This window comes from Myotis brandtii, unplaced genomic scaffold, assembly GCF_000412655.1.
Source record: "Myotis brandtii unplaced genomic scaffold, ASM41265v1 scaffold920, whole genome shotgun sequence".
Classification (NCBI taxonomy): domain Eukaryota; kingdom Metazoa; phylum Chordata; class Mammalia; order Chiroptera; family Vespertilionidae; genus Myotis; species Myotis brandtii.
Window position 1 is genome coordinate 430,557 of NW_005371792.1, and position 26,972 is coordinate 457,528.

At 39.8% G+C, this 26,972-nt stretch overlaps 1 protein-coding gene across 1 annotated transcript in view; it reads right to left on the reverse strand.

Moving 5' to 3' along the window:
- Window positions 1–13,499: 13,499 nt before the first annotated feature.
- CUL5 (cullin 5) overlaps window positions 13,500–26,972 on the reverse strand; it is a 59,431-nt gene continuing 45,958 nt past the window's right edge. The window contains exons 15-18 of the mRNA XM_014532894.1: window positions 26,690–26,851; window positions 25,863–25,981; window positions 23,877–24,000; window positions 13,500–17,008 (exon numbers count right to left, since the gene is read on the reverse strand). Coding sequence (XP_014388380.1) covers window positions 16,814–17,008; window positions 23,877–24,000; window positions 25,863–25,981; window positions 26,690–26,851 — 600 coding nt within the window. The 3' untranslated portion in view covers window positions 13,500–16,813. The remainder of the gene's footprint in view (window positions 17,009–23,876; window positions 24,001–25,862; window positions 25,982–26,689; window positions 26,852–26,972) is intronic.

Genomic DNA, 26,972 nt, shown 5'->3' on the forward strand with positions numbered 1-26,972 from the left:
GAGGGCCGTTTTCAGGCTGGCGGGGACTGAAGCTCCCAGCCTCTCCTTTTTTTCTTTTCTTTTTTTTCTGGGATTTATTTACCAGAGGCGTCTGCCCCCTGGTGGTCAGTGCATGTCATAGCGACTGGTCGACCAATTGTTCCGGTCATTCCAGTCATTTAGTCGTAAAGGTGGCTTAGGGTTTTATATATAGACTAGAGGCCTGGTACAAGAGATTCGTGCACTTGGGGGGTTCCTTAGCCCAGCCTACACTCTCTTGCAGTCTAGGAGCCCTCAGGGGATGTCCAACTGATGGCTTAGGCCTGCTCCCTAAGCCGTCATTCGGACATCATTAGTGCTGCCACAGAGGTGGGAGAGGCTCCTGCTACCACTGCCGCGCTCGCCAGCCATGAGCCTGGCTTCTGGCTGAGCGGCACTACCCCTGTTGGAGCGCACTGACCACCTGGGGGCAGCTCCTGCATTGAACATCTGCCCCCTGGTGGTCAGTGCGTGTCATAGCGACCGGTCGTTCTGCCATTTGGTAGATTTGCATATTGGCCTTTTATTATATAGGATAGGGGGTTAAGTTTTTCTTAAAGTTTCCTTTTCAAGGCCTGTGAGAAGCAATTAAGGAGGTGACTCAGCTGTGAATCCAGAACCGATAAGAGGGTCAGACCAACCCACCAGGAGTCAAAACATTATCTCATCAACATCTCATCACCTGATAACTAAAGATAATAACTGACGTCCATTCCCAGCCTCACCCTAGCCCCTTCCCCTTTATAATCCTGTCCCCTGCACCTTACTGTAAGACAGGATTTAAATGTTTGTAAGCACCCTGTCTTCTTGGTTGGCTAGCCTTTTCAATAAACGCCTTATATGATTCACCCCTGCCTTCGTTATTGGACACAGTGACAGGCAGCCCGAGACCAACCAGGGGGTTCCCATTAACAGACTCAGATCAGCGGGGGTCAGTGGACCAAGAACCAATGGGGGCTGGGGGTTGGGGGAGAGAAGGATTGAGAAATTTCCCACTCTTCCTAGGATCCCTCTGGAAGCCTACTTAGCTAAAGCCAGCAACCATCCCTTGCCTCACCCTTACTCCCTTTCCTTAACAATAAAACAAGCCAGCCCTAGCCAGTTTGGCTCAGTGGATAGAGCATCGGCCTGCAGACCAAAGGATCCCAGGTTAAATTCTGATCAAGGGCGTGTACCCCGGTTTCGGGCTCCTCCCCGGCCTGGCCCTGGTTGGGCTCATGCAGGAGGCAACTGTGTTTCTCTCACATAGATATTTCTCTGTCTTTCCCTCTCTCTTCCACTCTCTCTAAAAATCAATGGAAAAATATCCTCAGGTGAGGATTAAAAAAAAAAAAAAAGATTCCTGGATTCTAGACTGTCCTTAAGATGGATTTGAGCTAGGCATTGTCTCTCAATAAATTTTCCCTTGCTCCATTGATCTTGAATATTGGCCTTTCTTTTGAAGCATCGGGCATACAAACCTTGGGCCTGTAACAATTATATTGCACTGCTTTCCTGTACCTTTTCCCAGAGAGTGACATAAATGTTAACTATGATCGTTCTTACATTTTGGAAACCCATTACTTTGGATCCTCAGCTGGAGACAGCAAATCTTTGTTACTTTGTAAGATTATTTTCCTTCACATTGATTGTCATATACTAGGTAAAAGGAGTGAAAACATACAAAATGAACACTTCAACTCAACTTACTCCAAGCCAAACTCATGTTTTTCCTAAAGTAAAATCCCCACCCACCCCCACTCCCACCTCCACTTACATTTTTGTTTAACTTGTTTTTACATTTTGTTGGCAGCTATGGGAGATTGTGTTTTTCAAAATGGCCACACTTATTGTTAACCCGTCCCTCAAGCTCTTCTTCTTTGTTTTTCCCTTACGCTCCTTTTTCAATGTGATATGCTCCCTCCTCCAACCAGAGGTGGGGTGTGTTCTCTCCTCTTGAATCTGGGCAGGGACTATTGACTGCCTCCACCAAAGGAATATGGCACGAGTGAGGGTATGTGACTTCCCAGGCCAGGTCCAGCCAGAAATATGGATAAAAAGCCCTCAGATGCTTCCAGTTCCTGGCCCTCCACCCTAGTAACTGTGCCCCAGCCATTACAGAGCAGAGACAAGCTGTCCCTCTGAGCAGAGACAAGCTGTCCCCCTGTTACCAGAAAGGCTAACTGACCCAGACTAGGTTGGCCTGAGGCTGGCCAGTAGTACGGGGGTTCTTGACTTTGTGCAAAACAGATTTCACAACGTGAGTCCAGGGGTTTTGAGAGGATGTTTATTAAAGCTGGGGACAGTGAAACAAAGGAAGGGCTTAGCGTTGAAGAAGCAACAGGAGGCGAGGCTGCTTTGGCTCTAGAATCGTTATAGGAAAGAAGTGAGCCACACTGGACCGCATGAGTTCACTGAAAAGTACAAGTCACAGCGACCAAAGGGAGCCAAGGTGGGGCTGCTGTGAGCTCACTGACTGGAAGTCAGAGAAAAGGGGGCCTTGGAGACAGGTTCAGGGGGTTAGCCCACGATGAGCTGCCACTGCCCACTGCTCCCCTGGGTGCAAGTTCCTTGGGGACCCTTAGAGTTTAGGAGAAAGGAAGTAAAAGGTTTATGCCTGAGAAAAAGCATGAGCATGCTCTAGAGCAGCCGTGGGCAAACTACAGCCCGCAGGCCGGATCTGGCCCGTTTGAAATGAATAAAACTAAAAAAAAAAAAGACCGTACCCTTTTATGTAATGATGTTTACTTTGAATTTATATTAGTTCACACAAACACTCCATCCATGCTTTTGTTCCGGCCCTCCGGTCCAGTTTAAGAAACCATTGTGGCCCTCGAGTCAAAAAGTTTGCCCACCCCTGTAACTAGACCACTAATAGCAGGGCCACACAACTCTCTCAGGGCACAGAGAGAAAGCTAAGGCCCAGAGATGGGATGTGAGTTCCTTATAGATGCATCACTAGTTAAGGCATCTTTACTGCTAATAAAAACAGGACTAAGGAGACGGTGGGACTGGGCTATGTAGAAAGGCACAGGCCTGCCAAGGGATAGAAAAAACCATCAAAACGGCAGCAAAGCCAAAACTCGAAAAGATTTTAAAATACTATTTTGTGGTCACTGGAGAAAACTCTAAATTCTGCCTTCAATTCATTCTGTTTGTCCCTGAAGAGGATAAAAAAGAGAAGTTAATGTTTCTTTTGAAAGCTATGTTGTCTGTTCAAGAAAGGCTGAACAGTAAGAAAATTAGGTTCTGCCCTGCTCTTGTCTGTATGTTTCAGCCGGGTGTATATTCCCAAGCCATGTCACACATCTGCAAGTAAATTAATCCGAAAGAGAAGAAAATGGTGTTTATTTAAAGTTCAAGGCATTTCTTAAACGTAAGCATTTGGTCCCACGGGTCGCTGATTCCATTTTCGGTGTACTGATAACAAAATCCATATATTTAAACATTAAAAAAAATAATAATAAGGAAAACCTTTTTACTTGTTTCTGCTTCTTCTTCGTGACATTTCTTGAGGGTTTCGGCATTTGGCCCCTAATTTTCTTTTCACTTCACTGGTCTGACAGCCGAGCTGCAGACTTGGCATTAAACAAAAATCAGCCCAGCAGCTGAACTGTATCATTCCCTTGGTCTGGGGAGACCGGCAGTGTCTGGTCACTTACTTCGCAGCCATCTTTGTGGGTTTCGCTGACAGGATGGGTCACGCGGCTTTCTGATGAAAGATACACTGGAACGAGGGGAGAGAATCTAATTATCTGGCCTCAGCGTCCAGGGGAGGGGCGATGCTGGACAGATGTCCACTGGTTGATGCTCCGGATTTAATAATCTTGCCATTATTCCGACAGGAACGCAGTTTAAAAACAACAACAACACATGCCCACTGTGTTTTCTGTAATCTTTATAACCATTGACTTCTAATCTCCCAAATCTTGGCTATTGAGTCTTCAGATTTACCAATAAGATCCTTGTCCCCTGCAGCGAATCCCTGAGGCTTCCCTGAGGGCTTCTACCTTGGCTGGTGGTTGCTTCCTGGAGCCACATGCAAATCAATCCTCCCCTCTTTCCAGCCCCTTTGTAACTTGCAAGTGAGATGTTTAGATCCAGGGAATTTGTTACTTTCATTATCTCCCCGCTTTTTAGGTGGATCTGTGCATGCTTTTATTTCTCACTGGAAGCCAGCAGCCCGTGCTGAAATCAGTCGCTGCTTGGGAGAGAGTAATGACTCTTCTCCAAATCCTTAGTTATGCTGTTTGGAAAGACCCTGCTGCCGCTAAAGCCCAAACAGAAGCTGAGCAGAGCCATTTTCTGAACCAGATTTTAAAACCAAAGACAAGGCAGCGCCCAGGAGTGGGGGATTTGCAGAGCTCAGACATTGTAAATGAATTGTGTATGTTTTGCTGTAGCGGAAAAGGAAAATCTACAATTTAAATATTTACTCCTCAAGAAGAGCAAGAGAAAGGGTAATCAAGAGACAATACAGAGCAAGTTGGAATAAGTTCTTGTTCTACAAGGTCTAGTGCAGGACGGCGCATACAGCTGAGCCGGCTGTGAGCAGGAGGCGCCCATCCTTAGACCTGTAGACCAAGGCAAGAAATGCATGGTTCTCCCTGGAGCTGTTCCAAGCAGGGGCTCCCCCTTGGGGGCGGGGCTTGGGGAGAGCTTCTGGAAGAGTCCGCTGGTAGGAGACAGATACCCTCCCACCTTACACTTGCCTGAATGACGGTTAATGCCCGGGCCTTGCTGGGACACCCCGAGAGAAGCCCCAGGGCTGGGAAGGACCCGCCTGCCCCCGGATTGCAGGGCTGGCGGCTGAGAAGCACCTCTTCTGCTCGGAACGGGTGAACCCAACATGTAACGCCGCCTTGCCCTTTCGGTGTACGAACGGGTACATGTTGTTTATCTCTTTTCTCCATGGTTGTATATCCGAATCAATTCAGGATTAAAGTATAGACTTGGGAGTTAGAGCACAGAGTTAATTGTTGAAGGAATTAAGTAGATGAGATTACACCAAAAAAAGTCTCCATGGAGAGAGAGACGGGGAAGACTGCATTTAGGTGGAGGAAGAGGACACACTGAAGCAGACAGAGCAAGAATTGTGGAGAGAGAGGTAGGTAGCCGAGAATCGATTATGCTCTGATGTGCTGCACCCCTACCCCCGCTTCCTTTCAAGTCTGTGCAGCATCCTCCATTCACACCCAACCTGTGAAGTTATGAGCATCCCAAGGGACAGCAGAAGCAAAACAAATAAAAGGACACTAAATATTGTGTTCTAAGATTCTAAAGTCACAGTTTAAGTGAAAGAAGAGAGATTTGAGAGTTCGTTTTTCCTACCACCACCCAGTACTGGTTAAGTAGAACTCTAGGGAGAAAGGCTATAGAGCTGGAGAGAGTCAGAGGATTAGCCAGTGATGAGTGTCCCTGAGACACACGCGCACACACACACACACACACACACACACACGTGCGCAAAATTCAGTGTTATGAGAGTAGATCTGAGTTCTCTGATTCAAGCTGGTTTGTTCAAAAATGTAGCCCACACGAGCACTAGAGATTAAATAGAAGATTGAGGTGGCTGCTTAGGGCGCTTGCATATGAAGGGCGTAATGCAGCCTCACAGAAAGTCCACACGACCCCACAGGCCTACCCAGCTGATGGGGGACTCCCTTCTGGCAGCTGTGGAGAGCACAGCCGTTCCCTGTGCTGGAGCTGCTGGTCCTCCGGACGCCCCACTCGCGGGAAACTGGGCCTCGCCCACAAGTCAGTGTGGAGGTCTGACTGTCTGGGTGCAGGCAGCTCAGGACATCTGAAAGCCAAGGACAGAGGGATGAAGGAGACACTCCGGAAAGTGACAAAGCTCAAGCCTGAGATTTATGAGAAGATAACTGAATTTGAGTTCAGCTGAAATGGATTACATTAAAATGTCTTCTGTCAGCAGTGGTCAGGGTGGCCTCTGGCCGGAGATAGTCTCTGTCCAGACGCTGGACTCTCCTTCCTCAGTTCTTGTCTCCTGGTAGGAATGAATTCAAACAAGAGACGGCAAATGGCAGCAAAAGCAGGCGAGGATTTATTTACAGAAAAGGAATGATGTCCTCAGATATGGTCTGAGCAGGCAACTTGGCCGGCCGAGACCAAACCAAGTGCCCCGCTCAGTCAGGGGTTTGGGAATGTATACCGCTAGGCTGGGGTGTCCCTGAGTAAAGTCTTCTGCTCCCTTATTTCTAAAAATAAAAATAAACATCTTCAAGCTATGAGGCCCCTTCACGCAGGTGTTATGCCCCCAGTTGGACCACATCCTGGAGGGGCTCTAAATCTCCTCTCCCCACACAGGGGTCTGTTGCCTCCATTGTCGAATTTGGTTGGTCATGTCTCCCCTCCAAGCCCTAACTGCCTTACCCAGCTCATATCTTTCTAGTTGCCTACTTTAACGCTTCTATGAGAGAGAAATGGAGTGTTGAGATTTAAAAAAAAATTTAAGTCGCCCTGGCTGGGTGGCTCAGTTGGTTGGAGTGTCGTCCCACGCACCACAGGCTTGGGCGTTCTGTCCCCAGGCAGGGTGTGTGCTCGGGGGTGGCTATTGATGTTTTTCTCTCTCTTTCTCTCCTCTACTCTCTCTCTAAAATCAGTGGCTGTATCCTTGGTTGAGGATAAAAATAAAATAAAATAAATCTAGTTGAGAGAGAATTAAACACTGTTTTGCATGTTTGGTTTTGTAGCTTTGAATGATCATTCCTGCTACAGGACTCGTCCTCTCTGTAAAGGCTCATCCTTATACGTAGTCATCAGCCCCAGAGTGGTTTTCTAGAAGTAGAAGTTAGCTTTAGGAATAATATTTTCACAGCAGGGGACAAACTGAAAAATAATTTAAAAAAAACTTAAAAATTTAGGAAAAAAATGTGGGTATTAGATTCATAATACAAGGTTGTTTGCTATTCATTTCTAATTAAAGTTCTTCTGTAACAAGTAACTTCTATCACAGTTAGTCTACCCTGGTATTGGAATAACTAATTGTACTAGGTTGGATAGTGTCCCCTTCAAAGCCCCACTCCCATACCTGTGAATGTGACTTTATTTGCAAATAGGGTCTTTGCAGAGAATATAAAGTTAAGATGAGGTCATACTGGAATAAGGTAGCCCTCAAAGCAATGACCGGTGTGCTTATAATAACAGTGACAGCCACACCGGGGCCGGGGGGAGCCACGTGGAGTCAGAGGCGGAGACTGGAGTGATGTGTCTATAGAATAAATGCCAAGGACGTTCGGCAACCAGAAGCAAGGAAGGAGGCAGGGGACAGACTCTCGCTAGAACCCACAGAAGGAACCAACCTTGCCAACACCTGCATTTCAGACTCTGGCCTCCAGAACTGTGAGACAACAAGTTTCTGTTGTTTTAGCCGCCCAGTGTTTGTACTTTGTTACAGCATCCCTAGGAAATGAATACACTCATCCTGGGTCAGATAAATTATGTCATTGCTTTATGTTTTCTACTTATGGTACATGCCCCATAAAGCATCTCCTTCCTTGATATCCTGAAAGGCACAAGTATCAGGAGAGCATGAACATGTTTGTACCCCATTATTGAAGTAAATATGTAAGCCACTCCTGCCCGGGGTGCCAAGTCAGGAACTCAGGTAACTTCTGTGTCCCTGTAAATGCTCGTCTAAACCAGAAACACAGTATGTCCAGCTGGTCAATCCCCAACTGTAATGGTTTCCTTGTTCTAAGTAAGGACAGATATGCAACCCCAGTCAATTAACTTAAACCAAATACTCTTTCCTCATTCCCGGCTTGACCAATAATGCCCTCTTTCCACGTTGCTGCTTTAAAACTCACTCTTGCATCATAATCGCTTGGGAAGAATGCTCAGCTGCTTGTGAGGCATTGCACTCCCCAATTCATGGATTGTTTTCTCTTGAAAAAGGAACATCAGACTCATTACTAAATTGTTTTATTTTGTCACTTGACACCATGTATCTGTGTAAGAAAATGATTACAATAGGAAGATACACAAACAATAGTAGACAGTCCTAAAAATAACATTCTTATGATTTATCATTGGATCTAGAACAAAAAGATACCAAAGAAAATATCTCATAAGTTCTTTTAATATATATATGTATATATATTCAAATTGATTTCTGAGAGAGGAAGACAGAGGGATAGAGGAATAGAAACATCAATGATGAGAGAGAATCATTGATCGGCTGCCTACTGGGGATCGAGCCCACAACCCGGGCATGTGCCCTGACTGGAAGTCAAACTGTGACCTCCTTCATGGGTTGACACTCAACCACTGAGCCACACCGGTAGGGCTCAGAAGTTTTTAATGAGCGTAAGACAGAAGTCCTACTATCCAGAGAATGACGTTTGGGCTTGTTACATGTTTCTCCACTTTTAGAAGATGTAGTTCTGTCAACAGTGCTTCCCATGCCTATGATTTCAATTTTTACAAATAGTGGGCCCCTAATCGAGCAAGGAACTGCGCTAGAAAGTGTAAGAAATTTTTAAATGATGAAAATCCTTTCCCTGCTTTTATGCTTTAGATTTGGAGTGATCCCTCAGCCATAGGCTAAAGGGAATGATCCATTTCACATCTGGTGTCTCAGGCCTCAGATACTGGGGTATAGGCTCAATACAGAGAAAAATTGGGTCCAGAAATGCCACAAATTTAAAGCAAATACAATCTTACAAATCTGTACATTTAAATAGTTTACTTCAAAATGTAGGCCAAGCCCTAGCAGGTTTGGCTTAGTGGATAGAGTGTTGGCCTGTGGACGAAAGGGTCCCAGGTTCGACTCTGATCAAGGGCACATGCCCGGGTTGCGGGCTCGATCCCCAGTAGGGGCCATGCAGGAGGCAGCTGATCAATGATTCTCTCTCATCATTGATGTTTCTCTTTCTCTCTCTCCCTCTTCCTTCCTCTCTGAAATCAATTAAAAAAAAATAGGCCAAAAAACAACCCAACAGCTAGTCTTTCCCTACATCAAATGGTATAAGCATACTATTAAATGTTCCTTTTCACTCAGTGAACACAGTACAAGTAAACAAAGGTCAGGTTCTAGAGATAATGCAGAGGTGGAATTATAATGTGGTATAAGGAGGGGAGCAATAGAGATTACATCAAAATTCCCAACCTGGGAGGCTGAGATAGCTATTATGTGGAGCAAGTTTGTGAAAGATGATGAGATGTTCAAGAAATTGCTGGAGCCCCGACCAGGTAGCTCAGGTGGTTAGAGCATCGTCCCAATAGGCTAAGGTTGCTGGTTCGATACCAACATACAAGAGTCAATCAATGAATGCATAAATAAGTGGAACAACACATCAATGTCTCGCTCTTTCTCTCTCTACACAGAAAGAAAATAAAAAGACATTGCTGGGTACACATGCTGATGTTAGGAGGGAAAGCTGGGCTGGAGACACACTGGAGTATCAACATGCAGACAGTGGTTGAAGCCAGAGTAGATGAAGTCACCAGGAAGAGCATGTAGCTCAGCAACAGGGGAGAACGGAGATGAGATCCCGAGGTGTGCAGGCAGAAAGAGCCAGACAATGTGTCTGAGAAAGCTAAGGGAGAGAAGCGTGAGCCCAGGAGAGAATGGTATCTTTGAAGCTAAGATATGAAACAAATTCAATTAAGCAGGAGTGTTCACAGTGCAAATGCTGCAAAGAGATCAAGAGGAAGGTTGAAAATGAGCTTCAGACTAAGCAATAGGGAGGTCACAGGTGACCATGGCAAGAGGACTCGTGGGAACATAAGCCAATGAGTACCAGGCAGAATACAATCAGATTATGGACTTCTCTACTACTCTTTCAAGATGGTCAGCAAAGAATAGAGGAAGGAGGAAAATAAGGTCACACAAAACACCATCAGGGGAGAGGAAGGAGTTTGTTTTTTTTTAAAGGACAGTGGATAGTTGAATATGTTTGTAAGCCAGTGGTTATCGAACTTTAGTGCGAACCTGGAGGGTTTACTAAAATTCAGAGTGCTGGGCCCGACCTGAAGAGTCCTGAACCAATAGGTCTGGGTGGGGCTCAAGAACTTGCATTTTCAAGTTCTCAAGTGACAATAACGCTGCTGGTCTGTAGGCCAAGGAGGTTAAGGAGGAAATAACCAAAAGAAGGATGTGTGAGAAATATAGGAAATGTAGATACTTTAGAGCAAAACACAGGAGGCAGAAGGGACTCAGTGAAGGGGTGAAATAGTTGGCCTTGAGGAGAGAAGCGTGAGCCCAGGAGAGAATGGTATCTTTGAAGCTAAGATATGAAACAAATTCAATTAAGCAGGAGTGTTCACAGTGCAAATGCTGCAAAGAGATCAAGAGGAAGGTTGAAAATGAGCTTCAGACTAAGCAATAGGGAGGTCACAGGTGACCATGGCAAGAGGACTCGTGGGAACATAAGCCAACGAGTACCAGGCAGAATACAATCAGATTATGGACTTCTCTACTACTCTTTCAAGATGGTCAGCAAAGAATAGAGGAAGGAGGAAAATAAGGTCACACAAAACACCATCAGGGGAGAGGAAGGAGTTTTTTTTTAAAGGACGGTGGATAGTTGAATATGTGTGTAAGCCAGTGGTTATCAAACGTTAGTGCAAACCTGGAGGGTTTCTTAAAATTCAGAGTGCTGGGTCCAACCTGAAGAGTCCTGAACCAATAGGTCTGGGTGGGCTCAAGAACTTGCATTTTCAAGTTCTCCAGTGACAATAACGCTGCTGGTCTGTAGGCCAAGGAGGTTAAGGAGGAAATAACCAAAAGAAGGTTGTGTGAGAAATATAGGAAATGTAGATACTTTAGAGCAAAACACAGGAGGCAGAAGGGACTCAGTGAAGGGGTGAAATAGTTGGCCTTGAGTAGGAAGTGAGATATATCCTTTTTCTGAGACAGGAAGGCAGATGCACACTGTTAGAGGTGGAGAGAAGGCAAGTTATGAAAGTTCATGCCAAAGGTCTGATTTTTTTTAAAAAAAACTATATTTTTATTGATTTCAGAGAGGAAGGGAAAGGGAGAGATATCAACATCAATAACGAGAATCATTGATCGGCTGCCTCCTGCACGCCCCCTACTGGGGATTAAGCCCACAGCCAGGGCACGTGCCCTTGACCGGAATCAAACCCTGAACCCTTCAGTCCGCAGACTGACACTCTCTATCCACTGAGCCAAACCAGCTAGGGCCGAAGGTCTGTTTTTTTTTCTGCTTGTTTCTCAAAGCAAAGTCTTCTGCTAAGAATGGAGGGGGTAATGTAGAGAAGGGGAACCATTACACATTCAGTCTCAGGAAAAGAAACTTGTAGAAGTGTTCCCAAGCCCCACTCTTTCTTATAGGCAAGATAACTATGGTCTCTTAACAAGGAGTGTTAATTTTCAAACCGGCTCATTCCTCAAAGTTGGCGATTTCCTCAAACGTCACCATCCTGGTTCCCATTGCTATCACTGAACCATCAATCACTGTGGAGTAAACATCTTTTTAAACAAGTTTATATATATTTTTTAATTTATTTATTTTAGAGAGGAAGGGAGAGAGATAGAAACATCAGTGATGAGAGAGAACATTGATTGGCTGCCTCCTTTGGGCCCCACACTGGGGATCGCCCACAATCTAGGCATGTGCCCTGACTGGGGATTGAACCATGACCTCCTGGTTCATACTGATAGATCGATGCTCAACCACTGAGCCATGCTGGCCAGTTCAGGAAACATCTTAAATAGTATCAGTCTGCCCGAGTAGCCACAATACAATAAAGGACACACTGCATTTATCACTAAAAGAAAAACACCCAGGGAAATTTCCTGTCAGTTTTTAGATAAACAGCCAAAATTAAAGTTTGGATCAGAATTTGTGACATTAGGTCACTACCAATCCACAGAGCGAACTGCTACTCTTCCCTCACTCTAGAATCTCACTCTAAAAGATTTCTCATCTTGGGTGTTGGAACACTTAAAATTTATACACAGAATTGTTTATATCTTTTATATGCATGTCTTTTCTTGAATCAGATGCTCATAAATGTCTGCAATTCCACAACAGTCTAAGACTCCTGCTCCAGGCTGTCCATTGGTCAAAACAGTTTAGTGACAAAGTCCACATTTTATAGCCTAGAATGAGCAGCTATAAAATAGTTTCTCCACTTAAAACTTAAAACATTGAACTCTACTCTGTTCTCAAGCACACACGCTCTCATTCATTCGATCGGCATTTGAGTCCTACTATGTGCCAGGTTTCTTTTTGCATTGGGTGTTATCAGGACTGCATCCAACTTTTGATATTTTGGGGACTCTGAGAAAAATATTAAAATACAAAATCCCTAGGGCCCTTCCCAGGGACTGTGCAAGTAAAGAGCCCCGAAACTTAATGGTAAATCTAGGTTCTGATGAATCTTATACTCAGACCATACTTTTCTGTCTTCATTTCAAGTCAACCCTCCTACCCCTCCCCCCCCAACACACACACACACACACACACACACACAATCCCAGTTAAAGTCTATGGTTTAGTTCAGGGTCATTATGAAGTGCTATGAATTATCTGTCTCCCTCAGAGTCATATGTTGAAGCCTAATCCAATGTGATGTTATTAGGGGGATGAGTGGGGCCTTTGCTTTAGGTGGCAATTAGGTCATGAGGGTGGAGTCCTCATGGATGGGATTAGTGCCCTTATAAAGCCTTCTTTCTGCCATGTGAAGATACATCGAGAAGTCAGCAGTCTGTGACCTGGAAGAGGTTGTTCACCAGAATCAAACATGATGGCTCCCTGATCTTGGACTTCCAGCCTCCAGAACTGTGGGAAATAAATTTGTTGCTTCCAAGCCACCCAGTTTTTATACATTGTTATAGCAGCCAATGACAAAGACATGGTCCATTTTCATAAACTTATTACTAAACTATAGCTTCAAAACTTAAATATTTACAAATTTTCATATATATAATTTATATTTTAAAATTTGATCTGATATGAAATTTTTTTAAAAAATATATTTTATTGATTTTGTACAGAGAGGAAGGGAGAGGGATAGAGAGTTAGAAACATTGATGAGAGAGAAACATCGATCAGTTGCCTCCTGCACACCTCCCACTGAGGATGTGCCTGCAACCAAGGTACATGCCTTTGACCGGAATCGAACCCGGGACCCTTCAGTCCGCAGGCTGACGCTCTATCCACTGAGCCAAACCGGTTAGGGCCTGATATGAAATTTAAATTTGATATGACAAGGCCTATCTAAACTGATGAATGAATGCATTAATCACTTTCAGGTTTAGAATTTTTGACTTCTTCCAGGCATGAGGACCATATGCTAGCATCCACGGAAAAACTACATTCCTGATAGCTTTCATTCTGAACTAGAATTTGAAATCTAAAAAAAAAGTCGGTTCCTCTTCATATTTCTGATTCCTAAGGCTGGCTGAGACTTACTATTTCTCCATGAAATACATAAATATACCTATTATAAAATTTTAAATTAAACTCAGAAACTATTTTACAGTAGAACATCAACATTTTCTGGGTAGGTGAAAGCTTTTATATTACATTTTTATTTTGCAAGAAAATAAATTATACAACTTAAAAAATAAAATCCAAAAATTAAGCAGTTCATCAAAATATTTCAGCCTACTGCATACAGAAACTGCTACTATTTAAAATTGTACAGCGTTATCACCTCAGTATGTAGTGGCACACATTCAAAATCGTACATACCATATACGGATAGATTACAACTTAGGAACTCAAATTTGTTCAACACTCCAGGCGACACAGATAGTGTAGATGACAGGAAAGCTTTCATGTAATGTTTATTTCACAAACATGACCTTGGAAGAGTGTGTAAGATAGCATTCCAGTCATTTACATGAAAATAGAAAAACCAGCTTGAGTTTATGATAGCAAATCTTTCTGGAAAACTAGCAAATCTTTCACCCAAAATGTATTTTTTTAAATTTGCCCTTTGAGCAGGGCTAATGAAATCCTACTGCAAATAATGCATAATACTTTTAAACCACGGTCATATTTTGCATTAAATTTAATAGGAAGTAAAAATAAGAAGCTAACATTTCATTTTTGGAAATTTCAACACTTATGCACAAAGTAAGAGTAAGAGACTTAAATAGGTTGACAGAATGCTGAGACCCCCTCCAATAAATGTAAAAATTGGAAGACTTCAGAATGTATTTCAAGATCTTCATTAAATCATTGAAACAGTAATGGTTTAATATTTATCTCGTAAGTATTAAAATTGTTCTATATTTTACTTTGTAAGTTTTTTTCACATCTATTTACTTTGGCAATGGGATGGTAACAAAGGTTAACATTTCTGAGATGGCTCCATCTCTAAGTTAGAAGATGAATGTTTGAAGCTTAAATTAACCTGTGAAGAGTCCTATTGCCATACTAGTCATGGGGGAAAAAAAAAGGTATATATTTTTTCCCTTAACTATGTCAGGTTTCATTCCTGCTCAGATAGCACTAATTTTAAGTGCACATTATAGAAAAGGGACCTGATAAAGATACAACTGTGATTATGTATTTAGCAAATTGCTGGTAAATTGTTCTTTTTCTTCAGATTCTTTTTATTTAAATTAGCAAATCTATTGTCAAAACATATTTAAAGAAAATTCAGTAATGGTATAGGCACCTTGTCAACTGAATGGTTTTCATAAATACCAAAAAGTAGTTAAACTTTTGTATACATAACAAAAAAAAATGATGAAAGCTGTTCTATTCCCCAAAATACAGTTAGGACATAATTAGCTATTAAAAATTTATAAAATTTAATAGAAAAGTTTGCTATGAGTTACCCACTTTTGCATTAAATTTGCCTTTATTAAATCAAAACATCATGGCTCTTACTCTTAAATCACCAAAATGATTAGAAGTTACAAAAAAGTTCTGAGAACAATTATAATTTAAAACAATAAATCTTCGACTTTGAAAAATGGCCTGTAGTATTTCCTTCCTTTGGCATTTTTGTATTGGATAAGCAAATATGCCAAGAGCAAACTATTTGCTAAACATAAGGACCACATTTATTACAATTCTTAAAGAATTTATCCATTGTTAGCAGTCATTTAATTAGAGAAAATGATGAGCACTAAATTAATTCTTCACAATAGACTTGGTCTAATTGACATATGCTATCTTAGAACTCATGTATAAGATTTAAAATTAGAAACAAAATTCCAATTTCCTACGAGTTTCAGAACAGGCATTTGACTATAATCAGCAAAACCTTAAGTGTTTTAAATCAGCTTTCCTTCATCAGGCAGCTCGCAAAGCCTCTTGGGGTTGGGCAGATTCCGTGAAATGCTCCTGTAATCACTCTGTGATAATGCTGTGAGCCTTCAATGCTCCAGCACACCATATCGGACTGACTTCAAAATCGTATGTTAAAAATTTTACTCAATATCAAACAAGAAGTAAAACAATTTGCAAGAAAATTTGAAACGTGTATCATAATGAATAAAAATCCACGTTGAGCCATACTTTCCCAATGGGGAGTTCTTCTCTTTCTAAGTTGCTCATGTCCTCAAGTACGAAATCTTCACTCCTCTGGATATTCAGTTACCAGCAACTCATAAGTTGCTACTTTGGATTGACTAAGAGGAATAAGGTAAGAGTTGCCTTCTGAACATTTAAAAAATGTTTATTTTTCAAATATATAAATATATATGTACATGTATTTGGCAAGTTTACTATTCATATTAAGATTGCAACACTTTTACTTATGCTTTTCAGGTCTTTCCTATGTTGTGGTTTCTCTCTTCCTCGTAGGTAACTGGTACTTATTACTTGTTTAAAGCAGAATGTCTTCCTATCAGGAAACCTGAGGCTATACATCCCTAATCAAGAGACTAAAATACCAAAATATTTCTATGCTACAGATTAAGGGATCAATTATATAACTGCATTATATGAGAGCAGGAGATTTCTGCCTTGTTTTTAATGAATTTGGATAATGGCATAACAAATATTAGGTATAGATATATTAAGTGTATTAGAAAAAACACACTTAACTTTGCTATTTTGACTCTGCAATCAAAATGACCAACCTATCTCCATACATGTTTCAAACAATTGAAGAAACAATATAAGCTTCACTTTTCCAAAACAAGCTCTCCAGCCATATAAAATAAAAATACTCCTTATCATTAAAAAACAAACAACTAAAACAGCAGTCTCTTGATTAAAGAAAGCCAACATTTGTAAGGTGGAAAAATTTAATACCATTCTTAGGTCACCATTAAAATCCAGTTATTATACTGAAGCAGTGTTTGAACAAATAATTTGATACTTATTAAATACTTATCTCCTCACCTACATCTGCCCTCTCCCAATGTTGTGTAGACCAGCTCACTCTTTTGACCAAAAGAAACCAAGAGTGCTATTTCTAGTTTTAATTGCATTTTAAAAACAACACATAACAGCATTTTTCAGTGCACAAATATCTGAAGATCCTTCCTTGTGCAAGTACATTTTTGTAAGAGAGGAAAAAGGAGAAAAAAAGCAGTAAGAATCCCACCCTCACCCTTCCCAACTGTATTTCTTCTGGTGGATATAAGTCAAATTTCCTTTTAAAAGTTCATAAAGGGCTCTTCATGAATGCAAGTGTCTCCCACAAAAGAGCATGCTGTTAAAGAGTGTGTGACATGAAGGGAATGCCATCATGCTAACTAATGTGGTTGGCAAAATATAGTTGTTTTGTTAGGTAAGGCAGAGATTTTAATATTTATGTAATCAAAGTCCAAATAAACCTTCAGCACAAACTGTTGCAACTTTCTGCCCAAGCACTCCAAAATTTGAGTTCTTAATGTTGTCCATGATGTTCAAAATTATGCCATATAAATGAAAGTGTTGATATCAGATTCATCTCTTCTGATGTATTTGTGCTCTATTAGCCATTCTATTTGCTCTTTTATCATTTTCTTTTGTGGCAAGAACATGTTTTTCAAAATTTCTACTAATTCAGTCTGCAGCTGAGCATTACTAATTTTCTTTCTCATCTTCATTATTTGTATGATAGCTTCCTAAAACAAAAAATAAAAATGAAAGAGAATAGTTAGATTATTTTAAGTAAAGGAAAACAAAAAATGACTTTTTATGTATATTATCTTCTATCCAACATCTATCCAAATGATAAATAATCACTAAGACAGCGATTTTCAACCAGTGTGCCACGGTACGCCACAAGAATTTTTAAAACATGCAATACTATTTATTTAGCAGGGGCACCGACCTCTTTTCTCTTAGACTGTCAAGTTAACAACAGCCATGTGGTGTGTACGCCCTGTCTTGAGCCATAAATATATTAAGTCACATAACAGAGTTGCATCCTATTTGTCATGTTGCATAATAAGGTTGTGCCTAGAAATCCTTATGTAAAAGTATAGGCACTTAATTTTTTAAAAAGTCACTTTGGAACAAAAAGGGTAGGTAATTATTATTACTATTTTTTTGGAAGTCAGTCAAAATTATACCTATTGTTTTTTTGTCAGATCGGTATAAAATAAACTTTTTGGTGTGTTGCAAAAATTTACTAATTAGTTTGTGTGTGTAATGAGATAAAAAAGGTTGAAAATCACTACACTAGGAGATTAACATTGAGATCAGTATCTTTTTTTTGCTCACTGTAAAAGATAATCTGATTATAGAGATTTTGGAAAATGAGGAAAAGCAAAATTATCTATTCTCTCTCTGCTGAAAGAAAACCAGACTAATGTTTTAGCCAATTCCTTTCATTCCTTTTTCCACACTATGTACATGTTAAAAATTTATATTACCTGTGAGCACAATATGTATATAATCCAGTATTGTGTTAAAAATTAATTAAGAGCCCGGCTGGCGAGGCTCAGTAGTTGAATGTCGACCCATGAACCAGGAGGTCACGGTTCAATTCCTGGTCAGGGTACATGTCTGGGTTGTGAGCTTGATCCCAAGTGTGGGGTGTGAGGAGGCAGCTGATCAATGATTCTTTCTCATCATTGGTGTTTTTATCTCTCCCTCTCCCTTCCTCTCTGAAATCAATAAAAGTATTTTTTTAAAAATCAATTAAGATTCAACAAAACCCTTACACATACTTCTCCCCTTGCTTTCAGTTATTTATGTAGTAAGAGAGGCTAGTTGGTGTCTGTTTTAAGACATCAATAATTACTATGATTTATATATTTATCAGATTAATAAATCGTATTTGTTATAAATACTATCTTCAATTTGTACCGATTCAACTAAATCTTTTTCAATTTCTTCAGGAGTAAGCATTTTTATCTATGTCAATTTATTCAATATTTTCCTTGATGGTTTAATTCCTACACTGTTACTTGGAGATCAAGTGAATTCTTCCCATTCTCAATATATCCAGAGGCCTGGCTCCTGATCACAGGGGTTTATGTCAAGGGTCCACACAGAAAGAAGGAAGAGGGAAAGTCTGTCCCTTTAAGCATTTGAGAATTACAGAAACCTGGGAGGAGGAGGAGAACAATTGTAAATGTCCCAATTTCTCCCTTCTAGATTTGGTAGTGGTAAGATGGTGGTTGTGATAAAGAAGTTAAGATGAGGAGAAACCAAGATGGCGGCATAGGTTAACACCGGAGTTTGCTGCCTCGAACAACCACTTCAAAAATACAACTAAAAGACGGAACGGACATCATCCAGAACCACAGGAAGGCTGGCTGAGTGGAAGTTCTACAACTAGGAGGAAAGAGAAAAGCATACCAGTCTGCAGCTGAGCATTACTAATTTTCTTTCTCATCTTCATTATTTGTATGATAGCCTCCTAAAACAAAAAATAAAAATGAAAGAGAATAGTTAGATTATTTTAAGTAAAGGAAAACAAAAAATGACTTTTTATGTATATTATCTTCTATCCAACATCTATCCAAATGATAAATAATCACTAAGACAGCGATTTTCAACCAGTGTGCCACGGTACGCCACAAGAATTTTTAAAACATGCAATACTATTTATTTAGCAGGGGCACCGACCTCTTTTCTCTTAGACTGTCAAGTTAACAACAGCCATGTGGTGTGTACGCCCTGTCTTGAGCCATAAATATATTAAGTCACATAACAGAGTTGCATCCTATTTGTCATGTTGCATAATAAGGTTGTGCCTAGAAATCCTTATGTAAAAGTATAGGCACTTAATTTTTTAAAAAGTCACTTTGGAACAAAAAGGGTAGGTAATTATTATTACTATTTTTTTGGAAGTCAGTCAAAATTATACCTATTGTTTTTTTGTCAGATCGGTATAAAATAAACTTTTTGGTGTGTTGCAAAAATTTACTAATTAGTTTGTGTGTGTAATGAGATAAAAAAGGTTGAAAATCACTACACTAGGAGATTAACATTGAGATCAGTATCTTTTTTTTGCTCACTGTAAAAGATAATCTGATTATAGAGATTTTGGAAAATGAGGAAAAGCAAAATTATCTATTCTCTCTCTGCTGAAAGAAAACCAGACTAATGTTTTAGCCAATTCCTTTCATTCCTTTTTCCACACTATGTACATGTTAAAAATTTATATTACCTGTGAGCACAATATGTATATAATCCAGTATTGTGTTAAAAATTAATTAAGAGCCCGGCTGGCGAGGCTCAGTAGTTGAATGTCGACCCATGAACCAGGAGGTCACGGTTCAATTCCTGGTCAGGGTACATGTCTGGGTTGTGAGCTTGATCCCAAGTGTGGGGTGTGAGGAGGCAGCTGATCAATGATTCTTTCTCATCATTGGTGTTTTTATCTCTCCCTCTCCCTTCCTCTCTGAAATCAATAAAAGTATTTTTTTAAAAATCAATTAAGATTCAACAAAACCCTTACACATACTTCTCCCCTTGCTTTCAGTTATTTATGTAGTAAGAGAGGCTAGTTGGTGTCTGTTTTAAGACATCAATAATTACTATGATTTATATATTTATCAGATTAATAAATCGTATTTGTTATAAATACTATCTTCAATTTGTACCGATTCAACTAAATCTTTTTCAATTTCTTCAGGAGTAAGCATTTTTATCTATGTCAATTTATTCAATATTTTCCTTGATGGTTTAATTCCTACACTGTTACTTGGAGATCAAGTGAATTCTTCCCATTCTCAATATATCCAGAGGCCTGGCTCCTGATCACAGGGGTTTATGTCAAGGGTCCACACAGAAAGAAGGAAGAGGGAAAGTCTGTCCCTTTAAGCATTTGAGAATTACAGAAACCTGGGAGGAGGAGGAGAACAATTGTAAATGTCCCAATTTCTCCCTTCTAGATTTGGTAGTGGTAAGATGGTGGTTGTGATAAAGAAGTTAAGATGAAAACTGAAATCAATAAAAATATTTTTTAAAAAATATTTAAAAAATTTATTTTTAGAGAGAGAGGAAGGGAGCAGGACAGAGAAACATCGATGTGAGAGCAAAACATCGACTGGCTGCCTCCTGCACACCCCCTACTGGGGACTGAGCCTAAAACCTGGGCATGTGCCCTGACCAGGAATCGAATGGGCAACCTGTAAGAGCATGGGACAACACACAACTGACTGAGCCACACCGGCCAGAGGCTGGTCCCCATTTACTATGCTGGAGGTCACTAGAAGAGTGGTACGATACAATGGAAATAATCTGCACTCCTGAATCTCTCTCCATTCCCACATGATGCAGAGTTTAGAGTTAATGAACCTGCCACAGGGCAGGAGAGAGTGATCCTGCAGCAGCGGATGATATGACAATGTGCCATGTAGGCCACGGGCCACACTGAACATGTGGCCTAGTCTTAGAGAGCTCAAGAGCTCAGTGAGAGCAGAGGATGGCAGTGAGAGCAGGGAAGTGGCTATGTGGTCCTTACCAACTGCAAAAAGAATAAATCATAGTTCCTTTGCTACAGACATCAGCAGTAGATAGCAAATTCCCATCTGACAGATAAAGCACTCCATAGCTGCCATGAGCAAGAACCCAGGATACTGTCACAACTTATAAATATGACAACCCCTTCACTGTCACTACAAGGCCAAATGAATTCCTTTCACCCTCAATACATCCAGATGCCATCTGTGAAAATAGCAAATAATACAAATGGGTGGAATTGGACCAGGGAGAAATAAGAAAGGCTCAGCATGACCTAAAGGAACAGCTCAGGTTACTAGACTGGGCACAACTCTGGATCAGTTTAAGACAAAACAAAAAAACCTCCATTTTCTCTGCACATCTAATAGTATGACTGTACCTGCCATCCCATTATACATCTCAACTCTAATCCACCTGAAATTTACCTATCCTGGTGTCACCATAAACTAGGAATATATCATAATTTTTCCTCCAAAAAGTAAAATTTCCCAAAACTTTTTCATTGGCCATGAAAATTATTTCCTTTATTGTAAAGTTTGTCTGTACTTATACAGGAGACTTACTTCTGAGTTATTTTCCTCAAGTAATCTGCTTGTCATATTTTTATAGATATTTTTTGTTAACCCTCACCTGTGGATATATTTTTCCATTGATTAAAAAAAATATATATTTTTATTGATTTCAGAGAAGAAGGGAGGAGAGATAGAAACATCAATAATGAGAATCATTGATCAGCTGCTTCCTGCATGCCCCCTGCAATGTGGGCATGTGCCCTGGACCAGAATCGAACCCGGGACCCTTCAGTTTGTAGGCCGATGCTCTATCCACTGAGCCAAACCAGCTAGGGCTCCATTGATTTTTAGAGAGTGGAAGGGAGAGGGAGAGACAGAGAAACATCGAAATTGGTTGCTTCCTGCATGCGCCTCAATGGGGGCAGGGATCAAGCCTTCAACCGAGGTACATGCTCTTGACCAAAATCGAACCTAGGACCCATCAGTCCAAGGGCTGATGCTCTAACCACTGAACAAACTGGCTAAGGCATTTTGTAGATATTTTAATAAGTTTTAATATTTGGCAAGGCAAGCTCACCATCATCACCCTATTATTTTTTTAAGGTTTCAAGCACATTATTCTGATAAAACTAAGAATCAATATATAAAATTCCAAAAATATTCTTGGTTGAATTTTGTATGAAATTTGGTAAACTTGATACTAATATGGGAAAAATTGACTCATTAAGTTATTCAGCCTTATCATTAAGGAATATGGTATTTCATGTTGAGCAAAGGCAGCCAGAGACAAAGAGTACATATACCGTCTGATTTAATTTTTGTGAAGAACTAGAACAGGCAAAACTAAGCAATGGTGATAGGAATCAAGTGGGTTGGAAGGGGGGACAGTGGCTGGATGGGAGATATGGTGAAATTACTGGAGTGATAGAAATGTTTTAGGTTTTTTTGTTGTTGTTTTTAAAAATATGCTTTATTGATTTCAGAGAGAGGAAGGGAGAGGGAGACAGAGATAGAAACATCAATATGTGAGAAACATTGATCCGCTGCCTCCCACACACCCCTCACTGGGATTGAGCCCGCAACCTGGGCGTGTGCCCCAACTGGGAATTGAAATGAGACCTCCTGGTTTATGGAACAATGCTCATCCAACTGAGCCACACCAGCTGGGCAAAATGTTCTGTATTTTAATTGAGATGATGGTCATACAGGTATATACATTTATGAAAACTCACTGGAAACTATACTTTGAAAGGCACATTCTGTTATGTGTAAATTACACTCCACTAAAAACTTTTAGTAACAAAAAGAGCATGATCTCTTTATTCATATTTTCTTTTCAATCTCAGTAAAGGTCCACTCTCTTCATATAAGATCCTAAACACTACTTTTTAAAGAAATACCTATGAATTTTATGATTTCTTCTTTACTTTACCTCTTGTTTTAAAATTTGCTTACTGATAAATAGAAATGCAATTTTTATTCATCTTTACTCCTTTATCATATTATATGATCTCTAAGTAACAAAAAATTTTACCTTCCTCAAACCTCAAAGGGAAGGTAGGAGAGGGTGGGGGTAAGGGGAAGAGATCAACCAAAGGACTTGTATGCATGCATATAAGCCTAACCAATGGTCACAGACACCAGGGGGGTGAGGGCATGAGTGGGGGTGGATGGGGGCAATGGTGGGATAAGGACATATATGTAATACCTTAATTAATAAAAAAAAAAAATTAACCTTTTCTCATTGCATTGGCCAGTAGTTTCAAATAATACTAAGTAAAAATTGTAAAAGTGGCATAGTTGGTTTTAATAGATCTATTTCTAAAGTTACAATGGTCGTATATTAGCTTGTAATAGGTATTCTTTATTATGTTCAGAAGGTATCATAACCCTAGCTTTAAAATGTTTTTAAAAATGTTCCCTAATTTCATATTTCAATGGAATTAGAAGTCAAATAAAAATGTAAATATATCAATCCCAGAATTGTAATTTCTTGCTGAGATACATTTAATCAGGTGTGGTCAAATGAAGACAGAACCTAAAACCAAGGGTTGGCACAACCTACAGAATCTACCATACAGACATCTCTTTTTGTTCTTTTCTTTTTGTTAATCCTTACCTGAGGATATTTTCCCATTGCTTTTAGATAGAGTGGAGGGGAGGGAGGGAGGGGGAGAGAGGAAAAAAGAAAGAGAGAGAGAGAGAGAGAGAGAGAGAGAGAGAGAGAGAGAGAGAGAAAGCGAGGCACACACTGGGGATCAAACCTGCAACCTAGGCACATGCCCTTGAATCGAACCCAAGACCCTTTGGTGCCCAAGCCAATGCTCTAACTACTGAGCAACATTGGCCAGGGCAGACAGACAACATCTCAGTACAATTTTTAAATTCCAGTAAAATGAAAATTAGGTCAAAAAAAGGAAAAAATGAAAATTAGGTCTTCCTTACAAAAAGGTTGAATACCTACATGCTTTTAAATGTAAAAAAAATGTTTGAAGAATTAAACAACATCAAAATGCCAAAGTTTAAAAAAATTTAGACATTCTATCTTAATATTACAAACCTGGGTTCTTAGTATTCGTAGTTGAACTATTCCTTCATTCTCTTCTTCTCTCATTCTTTCTGTAGTGAGCTGCAAGCGTCCAATCAAGTTGATTTTACCCCTTTTCTGAACTTTTGCATTTTTTCTATAAAAAACATTGAATCAAATTATTTTACAGTGAGAGGCCGTGTAAACATCATATTATAACAACAAGGTCTGAGAGAAAAGAGTTAGATATATTTTAAAAATTAATATCCAGAATTATTTAAAGGACAAGTAACAAATAACCAACATACATAGCTTTTCCTAAAATAAACTCTATGATTTCACTCAAACACAATAAAGACTCCATTAATAAAATATAGGTGATTACACTCCTTGTAATAACAAAGTGAATATAATTTACATTGCCATGAATGCGATTAGATACTTGAAGATATATATGTTGTAATTCAGCATTAGCTTATATACATATACATACATACATATACACACACACATATATATACATATATATATTTAATTTCAGAGAGGGAGATACAAACATCAACAATGAGAAAGAATCATTGATGGGCTGCCTCCTGCATGCCCCCTACTGGGGATCGAGCCTGCAATCCAGGCACATGTCCTGACCAGGAATCGAACCGTGACCTCCTGGTTCATTGGTACATGCTCAACTACTGAGCCATGCCGGCTGGGCCAGCATTACCTTCTAACAGTCAGCCGTGGGCAAACTACGGCCCGCGGGCCGGATCCGGCCCGTTTGAAATGAATAAAACTAAAAAAAAAAGACCGTACCCTTTTATGTAATGATGTTTACTTTGAATTTATATTAGTTCACACAAAAACTCCATCCATGCTTTTGTTCCGGCCCTCCAGTCCAGTTTAAGAACCCACTGTGGCCCTTGAGTCAAAAAGTTTGTCCACCCCTGTATCTAACTGGAACTTTTGAAAAACTTTTATGTATTGACTGATTTCAGAGAGAGAGGAAAGGAGAGAGGAGGGGAAGGGGATAAGTAGGGAAGGAGGAAAGGAGAGAGAGAAAGAGAAGGAGAGAGGGAGAGGGAGGAAGGAGAGGGAGAGAGGGAGAGAGGGAGGGAGGGAGGGAGGGAGAGAGAGAGAGAGAGAGAGAGAGAGAGAGAGAGAGAGAGAGAGAGATTTGTTGTTCCACTTATTTATGTATACATTCATTGGCTGATTCACTTATTTATGCATGCATTCAGTGGCTGATTCTTGTATGTGTCCTGACTGGGGATGGAACCTGCAACGTTGACATATTGGGACGATGCTCTAACCAACTGAACTACCCAGCCAGAGCCTAACTGAATCTTAAGGGGGAAAAAAATGCTTTGTGTGCATAAAGCTGCTTTAAAATGCAAAAAGATGATTTACTTTAAAGATGAAAAGCAATACAGTATAATGTCAGACACAAAAATGTATCCATGAAAAATATGTAAAGAAATAAATATCTCCATGGACACAGACAGTAGTGGGGTGAGGACATGTGCTGGGGGGTGGGAGCGGCCTGGGAGAGATCAGTAGGGTAAAAGGAGACATACGTAATACTTTCAACAATAAATAATTTAAATTTAAAAAAGAAATAAACATCTCTAGTTCATTAATGTTTAATAAACAGCTCACTGGCATATTCTAGAGCAGCAGGTTTTTCAACTAGTGTGCCACAAGAATTTTTAAAATATACAATACTGTACCTGACTATTTAGTCAGGGGCACTGACCTCTTTTCCCTTAGACTGTCAAATAAAAAATGACTACAACACAACAACAGCTATCTGATGTGAATAAATCAAAATTATACTTTTTTTTGTGTCAGATTGGCAATAATATATTTTTGGTATGCTGCAAAATTTTAGTAGTTTATGTGTGTCATGAGATGAAAAAGGTTGAAAATCGCTGCTCTAGAATAATGAAGAGTATACGGGTGTGTTTTAAATACCAAAATTCAAACAAGGTATTTTTGTTTTAGATCAACCAACATAAACCTTACATTAAACTGAATTCCTGGTTCACTGAGAAGAGGGTACCTTCGGTAAAGTCTTTGGGTGAGTTGACTTGAGGTTCGTACAATAAAACTTGCCGTTTGAGCTTTGGGAAAGCTACTAAAGACTATAAATAAAGAGAAAACAATTAGCACCTATGAACAGTATTAAATACTAAGATCAATTCTCCACCATGCCCAATAGAGGTGAGAAAAGATTATATAATTCAACCTTTTATTTGGTACCTCTGTGAATATAATAATGTAAATGCATAATGAGAACAGAGAGAATGAGGAGAAAAGAGTTGGTTATGAGGAAGCAATACATGTTCCCTTTACAATACATCAAGAAACTAGAGGGACTGGTCATACATGACCCACAGCAAACACCACTTGCCAGTTATATACCATCTGTTTCTCTCTAGGTAATAATTTATTTTGGAACTTTTAAGATGTCTATGGAGTAGGGATAAAATGTAGTTATGAGCAGGAGGCTAATGAGTACATTTTATAAGGCCACAAAAAACCAAAGTTGTCTAATTCTTAGATTTTTGGTCATAGATCTTTGAACACATTCTCATAACAAAATCTTTGATCACACTCCTCACAGATACTATTTAACTACCAACGCAATCGTTCTCTCCTTTTTCCGCCTTTCTCCATTTCAGTAACTTGTTTATTTTCCATTTCCTTTTTTCCATAAATACGTCATTAAAATGTATTTTTCTTGGTTAAAACTCATTTGAAATTGTTATGAATTCATAAATTTATTATAAGCAAATCAACACATTTTTCTGCTATGTGACAGAATAACATTTTAAAAATAAAAAACAAACCCATAATGTCCTTCTAAGTTCAGCATCAGGGAGTTCAGTTGCAAGTTTTAGATTTTCAAAGCTGATTTTCTCTCTGGGTCTTTGGTTCCATGCAAACAACACAGCCAGCTGAAACGTTGTTACCTCCAAATCATATTGACCTACTTCATTCTTAAATGTTATCTATAACATAACAGATAATACAATTATTTAAAACTAAGAATCTTTTCATAATGATTACCATCTATCTACTATAGTATCTCTTACGTGAGATTACATATGGATAATACTGGTAGCTGCCTTC